The sequence below is a fragment of the Tachypleus tridentatus genome, chromosome 11, assembly GCF_004210375.1.
Source record: "Tachypleus tridentatus isolate NWPU-2018 chromosome 11, ASM421037v1, whole genome shotgun sequence".
Classification (NCBI taxonomy): Eukaryota; Metazoa; Arthropoda; class Merostomata; order Xiphosura; family Limulidae; genus Tachypleus; species Tachypleus tridentatus.
The window spans coordinates 45,588,361-45,601,064 of record NC_134835.1 but is presented as its reverse complement, the minus strand read 5'-3'; the positions used below and the strand labels follow the sequence as shown (position 1 = coordinate 45,601,064).

The 12,704-nt window shown below is 31.6% G+C and overlaps 1 protein-coding gene across 4 annotated transcripts in view; it reads right to left on the bottom strand.

Moving 5' to 3' along the window:
• Positions 1-12,704, bottom strand: part of LOC143232079 (signal transducer and activator of transcription 5A-like) — an 87,275-nt gene that overhangs the window by 56,190 nt on the left and 18,381 nt on the right. For all 4 annotated transcript variants that reach the window (XM_076467138.1, XM_076467139.1, XM_076467140.1 and 1 more), the window contains exons 6-7: positions 5,622-5,703; positions 2,763-2,896 (exon numbers count right to left, since the gene is read on the bottom strand). In XM_076467138.1, the coding sequence (XP_076323253.1) occupies positions 2,763-2,896; positions 5,622-5,703 (216 nt within the window). The remainder of the gene's footprint in view (positions 1-2,762; positions 2,897-5,621; positions 5,704-12,704) is intronic.

The following is a 12,704-nucleotide window of genomic DNA, read 5'->3' as shown; positions in this document are numbered from 1 at the left end:
TGTTGGGCATTTCCTACCCTGTTTAGGACTTCTTTTTTGTATGGTCTTAAACTTTTGACAAGGTTGTATTTAGGTTAATTTCATAGTGTTCACATTTTCCCTAGTAAATGCTAAAAAGTCTTTTATTTTTATTTTCCCTTTTGTTATTGTCATCTTTCGAAGCTCTACTCAAATAAGTGGTTGAGTCTAACAATGCAAAATGCATATTTTTTCTTTATGTTCATTGGCCTTAAGATTTTGGCCAGCAGTGTATATGCCAAAGAAAGATTGTTGTGGATTATGTTAGATTATATCAATTATCATCAATTCAGGCTAAAGTCTAGTGGAAACACGCTATATAAGATATAGTGATCAACACGTACAGTTTGCCTGCGCAAAAACATCAAGGGGAAACGTCTTGGAAATGTAGGATAAGGAAAGAAATATAGTACTGGTATGAGTGCAATCACAATGGTCATCATAACTAGCTTTCCATATACATCCATGTCATGGTAAGAAATATGATCACTGAACAAAGTGATAACGAGTAACAATATGGTGCCAGAAAATGAGCCAGAGAGTTTAAGGACCATGAAATGTATCTGAATACACAAAGCATAGCCTGCCAAAGTAATAAACATGTCAGATTCTGGCAAACCAAATCCAACTGGGCAAAACCATCTGGTGAAATCACTATGAGCAAGCACTTGAGTTCAACAAATGCACTCTACCTGGACAATAAAACATCCATAGAAATCACCTCAAATAAACAGTATTAGGCCAAGCATGGTCCACCTGGGGGAAACATCATGGGTTATGTTGAATTATGCCAAGTGTGGTTCATTCAGGCAAAAAATTCTTCAGTGGATTATAACAACTATAACCCTTTTCTCGCTGATTGGATACAGATGGACTAGAAACCTTTACTTAATTTTAAAACTCACTCAGGAGGAAACCTCCAACAATTAGGAACTGAAAGTGGTTAGGACTCCTGTGCTCAACTAGAAGGAGTATTCACTGGAGAGTCTGAAAAAAAAAAAAAAAAAGGACAGTGCAACAAGTGTCTACAATTCCCAAATTTGAAAAGCAGATAAACCCTGATTGTAGGAATCATGGGTCAGATGGGATAGGTAGAAATCACTACCTGCTTTAGTCATGAAGTCCATAGATGATGGTTCTTTATAAATGAAACTAGTAACTTTTATTTAAAAAAAAAAAAAATGCAAACCAGAGAACAAGCTGCCAGTGATTTTACTGAAACACCTTATCTCAACTGTGAACATTACAAAATTATTCATATTTAGTGGAAATATAATATGAAGCATACATGATCAGGAACCAACAACAATGCAGGAATCTGAAATAGGATATGTATCAATTAAAAATACATGGGAAAAGTAATACCTCAACCCCCAGTCAGAGGCAAACAAAAATGTGAAGAATTACTACAGAAGGAAAATGATGCCCATCTGAGGAACACACTGCCAGGTTGTGCAACTTATGTGAAAAAAATTTATAGGGAATTGCCCTCATACCAGCCTAAATGATCTCCACCAAAGGCCAGTGAATGTGAGAAGCTAAAGACACAGATGATGAAATGGATACAAAGAAACACTGTGTAAACAGCAACCTTCCGTGGACAAGTCAGAATGTGTTAGTCATACCAGTTGTCAAACCTAACCAGTAAGTGCAATATAAAACAGATCATGGAATACAGAGGAAATCTCTGGAACAAATAGATGAGAATGAAAACATAAAAAGGGGAAATATGAGCCACATAACATCTCAGAGAACCAACCAAAAAAATGAAGTATCACAGGAACCAAATGGGAGTACAGGTGGGAAAAGGAAGGTAAGAAAATAGGAATGAAAATTAAACTGCCTGGCCAATCAGGATAGAGAATAAGAGGAATGGAAGAGAATACATAAAACAGCAGTGGTATAAATATCAGAACAACAACAGCCTCAAGCAAATAGATGAAGGAAAAAACATAAGGGAATAGGTTGTACAAAAAACACATAGCAATGGGTTCAGATGGAAAAACTGGAGAGAGAATGAAGGACAAAATTCAAATAAAAAACAAAGGGACTTGTAGAATGGGCAACACAAAAGGCATAGAAAAGAAAGGAAGTAACAGGGAAAGAGAAAGCTTTCCAGAAATATGAGAGTTGGAAGATATTTGACAGAACAGCCCTAGAACTAGAAACAGCTGACACAAACCCTGATCAAACGAACAGGCAAATAACTGGAAAAGCTGAGGTACTAAAGGATGGAGAATGGACTAAGGTGTGAAGGTAAGATTGTTCCAAAATGGTAGAGGGAGCTAGCTGTGCCATATAGATGGTGCAGTACAATTAGTAGAGAGTAGTCACATGATCAGTATGTTTTGAAATAGTGCAAAACTGATGAGGAAAAAGGACTGGTGCACTGCAGCAATTTTTTTAAATACAATACTTAGAGGGCAGACCAAGATTGATACAGTTTTCAGTGAGATGAGGTAGTACAGTTTTGGAAATCACCTTGCACTTAGACTAGTCAGATTACTTAAAATAAATTCACAAACAATTTTTTATTAATAATTCTTATGTTTTATGTACAAAACATTTGTAGAGAATGTTAGTTCATTAGGTGAACTACAGACACACACAAAACACACTACAAAATGAATGAGTTTGAGTGGCTACAACCTAAACCTATATAATTATTTCACATAAATGTATCTGAATTATGTGCTAATTTAGCAAATGTAATGCTAAATGTATTTCCATTAGTATACACTTACCTGTCTTTGCTGGACTAATGAAGAGGCCTTTTGTCGCAAGGCCTCATCCAATAACTCCTTGTCTCTCTGTAGTTTAGTAAGCATCTCTAGATTAGTTTGGGTATTGGTCTGATTTGTCAACTGCTGAATTTGTGCTGTTTATGTACAAAATAAATTTAGGTTTCAGACTAACAGATACTTCTTTACACCTATCAAAACAAAAATCAAGCCTGTAGAGATTACAGAAATATCTTCCATTTACAGAAACAGAATGACACTGTCAACCAATTTCAACAATTTATTAACTAATTCAACACAGGTTATCAGGTGTGATAAGTGTACAGTTAGTATACCAATCACAATCTCTATCAGTGTTAGTTTTTATTCTACATCAAAATTCATTCAAGTCTCATTTCAAATAATAAAAAGAAAAACATAAGGTGTACAAGTTATTGTGAAGGAATTTTTAGTTCTAATAATAAGTACTAATTTACCACATGATTAGATATAGGTTTAGTTACACAGTTACCAATTCCTAAATTAAAAGTAAGTAATGTGCCATGTGTTTACTTCAGATACACTGAAGTTACCAGCTAGGTTGGTTTTAGTACAGTTTATCATGATTCAGTTTCAAATACAAAGTTAGTTTCTTTTTGCTGAATACAATATTACCATGTGTATAGGCATTAGTAGTGTTACTGTGTGTTATAGAAATAGTATTTAGTTTTCATTACAATTAGGGTTATTTTGACTTGAACTGTAAGCACAGCTAAAGAGCCACCACTTGATTTATTTTATGTATCAAATGTTAGATAGTTTTAGTTTAGTTTCAGTACATGTACAAGATATCATGACTGAAACAGGTGCTTGAACAACACAACTTATCATCTGTAACCTCTATCAGACAGTGCCACACAAGCTGCACAAATTAAGAGGTTATCATGCACACAGGACATTTAACCATGCTGTACACATTAGAGAGTAGAAACACCAAAATGTTTTAGATACCAGTTATAAGAATGGTTAAATCACAGTACATTCCTGACCCAGCAAAGCTTTCCCATGATGGAAAAGTTTCTTTACTCTCTAGTGACCAGTGTGCACCCACTCAAGAATGGCAGGTCCATTCTAACAGGCTACTGGCCCACCATCCCTCACCTTCCTTTTAGGGCAGACAAGGCCAGAAACAAGAGTTCTGAGCAGTAAGTGGTTAATGTATTACTTCCAAACAATAATACATTAAAAGTGGTACTAATACAGGTACCCCAAAAGCATTAGGAATACCTTGGCTGACTAGTAATAAGAGGAAAAGAATGGGAAAACTAAGTTAAACCTCAAACTTGTAAACAATAAATGGGTAGAAAGTGGGCCAGGCTCACATTATGATAAGTTATTGCAATATTAATGAGATAAGGAGAATCAAATAGTGCCATGAGATGATCTCTTAATTTTCATGACTATATTCTTTCAAGAGACAAATCTCTCAGACTCTGACAAGTTCACTCTTGTTAACTTCAAACCACACACTGATCCAGAGACTAAGATGATCATTGCAGTTTGACACAACAGCAATATCAACTGTGAACATTACGACAGTTCTCAGTGGAAAAATTATCATTGCAAGCAACAAACCATTCATATAGTTCACTTGTAGTTACTTATACATATTCAAATCACCAATGTGTACTTGAAAGGCAGCATAGCATATTATCCTAAAAACTGAAGCTTCCTTCTTGACTTTTCTGACAACACTTGTATATACCTAGCAGTAGGATATTTCAACTATACTGGCATACAACCAATTAAATTTAAAAAAATGTTCAGTATTACTGCTGTACATTCCTTTGAGCTGTTTATAAGTCTCATTACTGTTTATATACTATAAACAACTTGAGTAAACCTTACTAACACAAGCAAAAAAAAAGGAGGGCATTGACATATTATGGTGTTATGATGATTTATACTGTTGAACAAATCTTTTGAAATACTGGGTTAAAAAAAATTACAAAGCCCATTCCATTTAATGCTAATGAAAGTGTTTTATCTCTAACTACAAGTTCTACAAATCTCTTGTACTAGCCTAATGTTCACAAATGCCACTAAATAGTCACTTATTTTTAATTTTCTCTTGTACCCAGGACATATTTTTATATTTGTAATTCTTCATTGAAACATAATTTTAATATTCACAAAACTTAACTGAATAATTGGCTGGCAACAGACAGACTGAATAACAAACTCACTAATCTAACATCACTTATTCTAGCATCACATTTTATATTGCTCAAATGTCCTAAACTTTCAAGAAGGTTCTAGTCATTAATCTAAATGAAAAATAAGAAAAAAAAACAGCTTAAAACAATAACACCAATACAAGACATAAACAAAGACGAGTTGGACTTGGTTTTCTCACGAATTTGATCTTCAACATATAACAAGCAATTAAAATTATGCAGAGTTAATACAAACAAATATATTCTAAACAAAATTTCACAGTGAAAGAATCATAGACAACTCTTTTATTGCTTTTGCAGCATGCGAGACATTCTTTCTCTTACAGCATTTTAAGTATTACGTATGTTAAAACACAAACAAGAATAGCATACTAAACAAATGAAATATGTCTCATATGGCAAAAATCCATAAAAAACACATAACCATGTAAGAACATCTATCTAGAATTTTAGATCTAAGAAATTACTCTCTGGATTTTGTATTATATTATTAACCACAAATAAAGTTTTATTTTAAAATACAGTATCATTGTCAATCCTGTTTGATATAAATACAGCACTTAAGCTATTCTTTATAACATGCTTATAGCTTTATCACAACATAATGTCAATTTAAAAAATGCATTTTCAAACAATTAAGACTAACCTTGACGCTTCGAACTCTCCTGGTATTGTATTACAAATGATTCTTGTTCTTGTTGCATACGCCGTAGCTCTTCTTCGGTTTCCTGAAAAGAAACAAAGATTCTATGTAATTAATGTAAAACAATATCTGTCAGATTTAACATATTTTGGAATATTAAAGGTTTCAATATTTTGTTTTAGCAATTACAAAAGATGTTAAAGAAGAAAACACATACTTAAATATGTAATCTTATCAAAGCAAATTCATTCACAGAAAACACATCATTTTTATTATGCAAATAAACATCACAGCTTACTTTATTAGATACATTAATTTCATAACTTACACAGAACTTACAATGAACAGTCAGTATGAATAATTAGCATGAGATAATTAAACCTAAGTTTAACTACATAGGTTTGGAGTTTTATTTTACATACAATTACTTCATTAGCCAAGTAAATGTTTTGACAAAAATCTATGCTTTTCCTATTTAACATAGCAAATATGTCTTTCTTAATAATTTATGTAGGAAACAAATCAACTGGTGCACTTGAAATTTTCTGTATAAAATAAAAATATGTTTCTGAGTGATGTAACGTTTAATTTGGTTTATTCTAATTGACAAAGAGTAAATATCAAGGCATAGAAAAAAAATGACCATTTTCCTACACTGAAAATTTATTTCCAACAGATACTTATCTCTATCAGTGCAAATTTTCAATGCATACTACTAGTCTTCTACCCCCTACTTCTGTGTATCCACATGTAAATGATCACGCAGCAGCTCTCCACCAATAGGAGCATGAAACTACTCCTACTGTAACCAGTGCCCTATTCACAACTTAACACGTCAATCACTTCAAGACTGGTTGCAAGACCTAAACCACACATCATCAGAAGTGGGGAGACCAGATGGGAAATGTAACTAAAAGTATATTTCAGAAACACATTTTCAATGTAGGAAAATGCTAACTTCCATTATGACATCTTCTCTCAGAAAAATAGATAGAATCTCACAATGAACTGGTGTGGGGCCAATGATAATAATTATCCCCTTTTACGAAGCACCCAAAGAGAAAACATCACACCTCAGTTGAAGACCACACCACATCTGATCTAGGTATACTCTTCATTCTTTTAAGATAGTATTGGGAACATAAAAAGTGGAAAAATATAAAAGAATCCCAGAATATGAATGACTGCCAAATCAGACAGCAGTGTTGAGTGACTAGGGAGAGACAGTCAGTAGTTGTAGTTTGACCTCATTCAACACCAGGCAGTATCTTGAATGGTACTTTTGATATTTTGTAGGTAAAAAATCACCAACCTCTTCACTTAAAGGAGGAACTGGTTGTGAAGATGAGATTCCATGCCAAAATCTGCTGCAACTTGCATTTCCAACACATCCAACATCAGAGCCATTGGGAACCAACCTCCAACAGATGATAGGAAAGTGAAAAGCCCAAGCAGGATGACAACTCTGAACCAAGCATGATGGCAATGGATATAGTGCTTCCAATCTGTGGTAGGATGAGGATTTCCAGGTGTACACCAGCCAGAAAATGTGCTCTGTAAAAGCTACAACCAACACCAGATCTCCTGGGAATCACCATACTGCAGACAGTAGGAAGAGGAACATCTCCAATCCAAAATCAAAACCTTATAATTTTTTAAACTATTTATTCAAGTGTGGATTTTTTGTCACTACCCTGTATACTCCAGTGTAAAAGTTTGTCATGTAACATAATGTGTTCAAAGAAATAATTTGACAAAAAAAACACTTAAAGATTGATTTGTACTTTTTAAAATTAGCTTCTGTGGCTTCTGAGGAATGTGTATGATTGAATGCAATACTTCAACAAGAGATTAAATGTAATCATACTACAATGGAACTCTTCCTTATATGATACTGGAAAAACTTTTTTCTGTCACCTGACGTGAAACCCCAAACTTAATGAAATATTTATCTGTGTGCATTTATATTTGAAATAGGGGTCATGATTTTCCTGTTTCACCTATGTCTTCTGCCATAGAAAACTTTATTTTTCTCCATTATCAAGGTGCAGATATGATGTCATGAATATGTCGCACACAGATCTAATGCACTGGTGCTATCTATATAAATATATGTTGTATATCCATATAAATACTTCGCAGGGTGTGAATGGATCTTCATCAAAATTGGTATAAAGTTTCATTAGGTCCATGGGGAAATATACACAAATTTTCAATTTTGCACACTGAGGTTTTTATGAGTGATTTTGCAGGTTTTATTTTTTTGTTTGTTTTTACCACTACCTCACTCCTGTTGATGAATCTTCACCAAATTTGGTACGAAGGATTGTTGAGTCCATGAGGAGACACTCAAATTTAAGATTTTACATTTTCTTGTTTTGCTGTTTTTAATGGGCATTTTATAAAATTTTATATATATATAAAGGAAACAACTTTTCATGTCCTAAGATAACATTTCATTAATGATAAATTTAAGTAGTTTCTATCCAAGGTACAGGCACCCAGCTAGTTATATTGAGCTATGATATAACAACATCTACGTAAATCCTAGATATATACAATAACCAAACCCAGAACTTAATAATAGTTTAACACTCATATTTTTGTTTCTATTTTCGTAATTTGTCAATGAGGCATTCTTGTAATTAGTATGCTATTAAGGTCGTGATTGTCATTCACTAAGTTCTGGTCAGTTCTGAGACAGTTTAGTTTGTTTTTTTTGCACTACTTCAAGTAACTGAATATAATCTAATTACTTTTATTTTCAGATTTCTTTCCTAAAATAAAAGAATAAAATAAAATTATATGGCACAAGGCTTTACGAAAATGTAGCTTTTACTCTCATCCAAGACTGATTATTAGCTTATTTTGGTAAACTGTCTATAAAATTCCATTAGTTCTGTAACTATGACTCTTTTAAGGTAGCAAAATGCCTCGTTATCTAATTAGTGACGCGCATGAATGGATTAACGAGATTCCCACTGTCTCTATCTACTATCTTGCGAAACCAGAGCCAAGGGAACGGGCTTGGAGAAATCAAGCTGGGGAGAAAACTTACTGCCCCAGCTTCACAATAAACATGCTTATAATAATTTTATGTATTTTAAATCTTTGAAGATAGTTAACAGATACAATGGAATTTTAAGACTTATTACTCCAGTAATTGTTTATTGCTTATAAAGGTTCAAGAATAACCAATGTTAACTAGAAGTATACAAAACTTTTCTCAATTAAAAACCCTCCTCGCCATCAAATTTTAGCACATGTCGAGATTTTCTTTGTCTCTGATCTTATGTGCAGAAAACAATTTAGAGAATGCTTAGAGTGAAATTTCCGACAGGTTTCAAGATTTTGAATAGGCTATATATAAGGAAAAAAGTAAAATGAGCCTTGATTATCTACAAACAGTGTTTAAGTTCACAAGATGAATTTTAAGTAATAAGAGGATTAAAAGTAGGAAACTATCTTCACAAATAATTTAAAAGTGACACTTAGGTAGTTAACTCACATACTTTATCATGATATTATTTGTTTATTTTTTTCAAATTTTTTATGATCACATTAATTAAAACTACTATACATAGCCTAAACCAGCCTTTTAATAAAAAAGATTACAACTAAAATTCTTTAGTTTTTGCCAACCAAAACTATCTTATTTTAAAAATTTGGTCAAGAAATTACAAAAAGAAATATTATAATGTTTATATTAGTCATGTTAAATACAGAACAAAATATATCATCATAAGGTTTTCTAGCATATCACCAGGTTTAATATAATACATTACAACTGTAAGTTTATTAACACATTAAAACTTGACTCATAATGAGAAAGGTAAATAACACTGGACAATAAACAACTTGCTACTGGAGAAAGCTCAAGTGAATCATGGTAATTTGAAGGCACTGATTTCTAAAATGTAATAAGAATTTGCCCATCACCTCTAGACTTTGAGTTATTGTAATATCTCAATATTATCAGCACTGTATGAAATACCACACAATCAACTTAGTACAATAGATTTATGCTGTGAAATTAAATTTACTTGAACAACTTAATAGATAAAAGGCATATATTTTTGATAAGTTCAAAGACTGATTTGATGTATTCTATTGATGTAAAATTTCAAATATACTGTTCATATATGCAATTTTTTCTTTATATAGTTGTCGCTTATTGTATCACTTTTCTTTCATTCCCAAATCCACCTGTTCTGCCTTAGAATCATGAAACCTTCATGCTCTCTGTTTACCTGAAGATGACCTAAGAAGGTCAAAACTTTGTTCTCTGCTTTATTAGTAAAAGTGTTAATACCCACACCAGCTGTCCTAAGATACATTTTAACTTCAAGTGGGTTTTCCATCATCCTGAATTACTTCATGTTCTCAGTTTGCTAGAATATTCGAGGGGTTCCTCAATTAAACATAAACAAAGTGTAGTAGTCAAATGATTCTCTCTCTCAGTTGGTCATTTTCCTTTGCTCTGAACACAGTTAAAAACAAGTAACGTTTTTCCTTATATCATACTCACAATATAATCAAATTCTGCAAAACTTTATTTTTTAAAATACTTTAAAACTCTAGTTCTGGAAACACAGAGTCCAAAAGTGCAAAAATCACCCAAATGCTTTTGCTACATTTGTAAAAAATATATTAGTTTTACAAAGGAAAAACATCACATGCACAAGACAAAGATAGCTTACCACCACTATTTTGAGTGTAAAATCAGTGGCCATGAAAAATATTGGGATCCATACATGTGTTGCATAGTTTGCACACCTGGCTTGACACAGTTTCTGAGTAAGAAGAGGGCCAGAATGCCATTTACAGTTCCCATGATAAACCATGACCCAAAACACAACTTAACTGACTGTTTGTATGACTAATGTTTTTACATATTCAGGCAAAACTAAACAGTAAATTAATTATCCAGACATTGCAACTACAAGGAAGACAATGAATACTCATCATGTAATAATTCTATTCCTATTGCACCTCAACATAAGCTGTCTCATCTGATCACACAAGACTAAATGATCTGATTCAAGGCAACACAGAGAACTCCTTGGCTCTCATTTACAGCAATGAATTTATTAGCTTCAAGAAAACTATTTTCAACTTACCAAAGTCAGTGTTAAAGCCTTGCTTCTCATTACAGCATGAAAGATATCTTGTGTTTCATTGTAAATGCTGATGTATTAATGGAAGAATCAGATAACAAACATCATTCTCAAGAATGGAGACTTTATCAACTCATCTAAAGTTTGCCTAAAAGTTTTACTTTTGCACAATGTGAACACCAAGTCATTGTTTCCTGTTTTTCAGGTTGCAAATATGAAAGAAACTTATCAAAGCATGTAGATTATACATTCTTAAATGGAATTTTCAGTGAGTGAAGTTATTAACAAAAGGTTATTTTTACAATATATAAAAATATTTTGAATAAATCTACCATAACTTGGAAACTAAAGATGATAGTAATTTTTAACATGATTTTTAGAAGCATCATCATCAAATTACTCAAAAAAAAGTTGCATATTTACTATTAGCAGAATTATAAATAGTTACATAAATTTATTTTAACACCAGCTACTCAATCTGAGTAGAAGAATGAGTTCATTGCCTGTGGGTTAACAGTGTTGTTAAATTACTTGGTGACCTTACAAGTTAAAGGATATTTATAAACAGAAAATTGTGTTGAATAACTTTAAATATGCTTCAAAAACTTGTTTCTTGGCCCAATGTAAATTTCATACTAATTATGTCACTGCTAAATATGTGCTAAATCTCACTTTGATGATGAAGAAATCAAAACCTTTTCTAGAGTAACTGAAGTTTAACATAGCATTTTGGAGAGAATAAATTATTTGAAATTATATTAAAAAAACAAAAAAAACAGTACATTAATACAAAATCAAGTATTTTACCTATAATAGTCAGAAAATTCACACCAATTATTTTGAATTCTGAGTTCCAACCAAGTGCTATTAAATAATTTAAGATTTCTCAAACAATAAAATTGTTTTGTAACTGAGCTTAAAGAGGTAAAGAAACTTATTCCAACATAAATATTACCTGATGAATAGCTAGCTGGAAAGAATTTGAAATATCTAATTAATAGTAAATTTTCTTATCAAAGTCTATCTTTAGCAAAGTTTGACTGTAAAATCAATAGGGAAACTCACATATGTAATCTTCTTTATTTTTTTTTTTAAATGAGAAAAAATAAAATATCATGATGTTGAATTAACTTAACAAACCAACAGAAAAAAATCATGTTTGTCTTTTATATGCTTAAAAACACAGAACAAAATTGGTAAAAAAGATAAATGAAATTTGCATATGTGGTATGTGTTTGGCATTCTAGCATGAATGAGTAATAACAATAAAATTAGAAATTTAACTACCTTAAAGGTACCAGGACTGTTAAAAGTATATAAGGCATAAAGTATAATTTGTTCATTCCAACTTTTTAAAAAATACATTTAAAATATATTTTATATTATAAATGTACTATATGTTACTGAACTTGTTTTAGATGCATTAGGTACTTTAAAAAAAATTCTTTAATTTATTTTATGCAAAAAAGGTTTAGTTCACTTGAAGCTCTTAACTGTGTTTCATCACACAGTTCATAAAAATAATCCCAAATTTACACTTTTAAGCACTTAAGCTTCAATAAGCTTTTGTTCATACACATTAATGAATTTGATTTTTTTAATTATTATAATTATTAGCCAAATTAAATCATTTTAATTTTAAAGCAATTTTACAATCTAAATAAATAAGTGTGGGTAATTTAAGTAAAACTACCATGAGATTAGTGTATTGTCACATAATAAATAAAAAAAACATCATTCCACATGCATTGCATTTCTATATATAAATTCAATACAAAAGCATTATTAAACAAAATTCATTACTTATATTTGAAAAAATAACAAAATGATAATATTATACCATTTTCAATACTAGATTTTGACATCAAAATATAAAAGATAAACAGAAACAAATAACTCTAATGACACTTCACCCGACTTTACAGATTTCACATTTTTTTGTCAATAGTAAATGTTGTAATTTATTTTG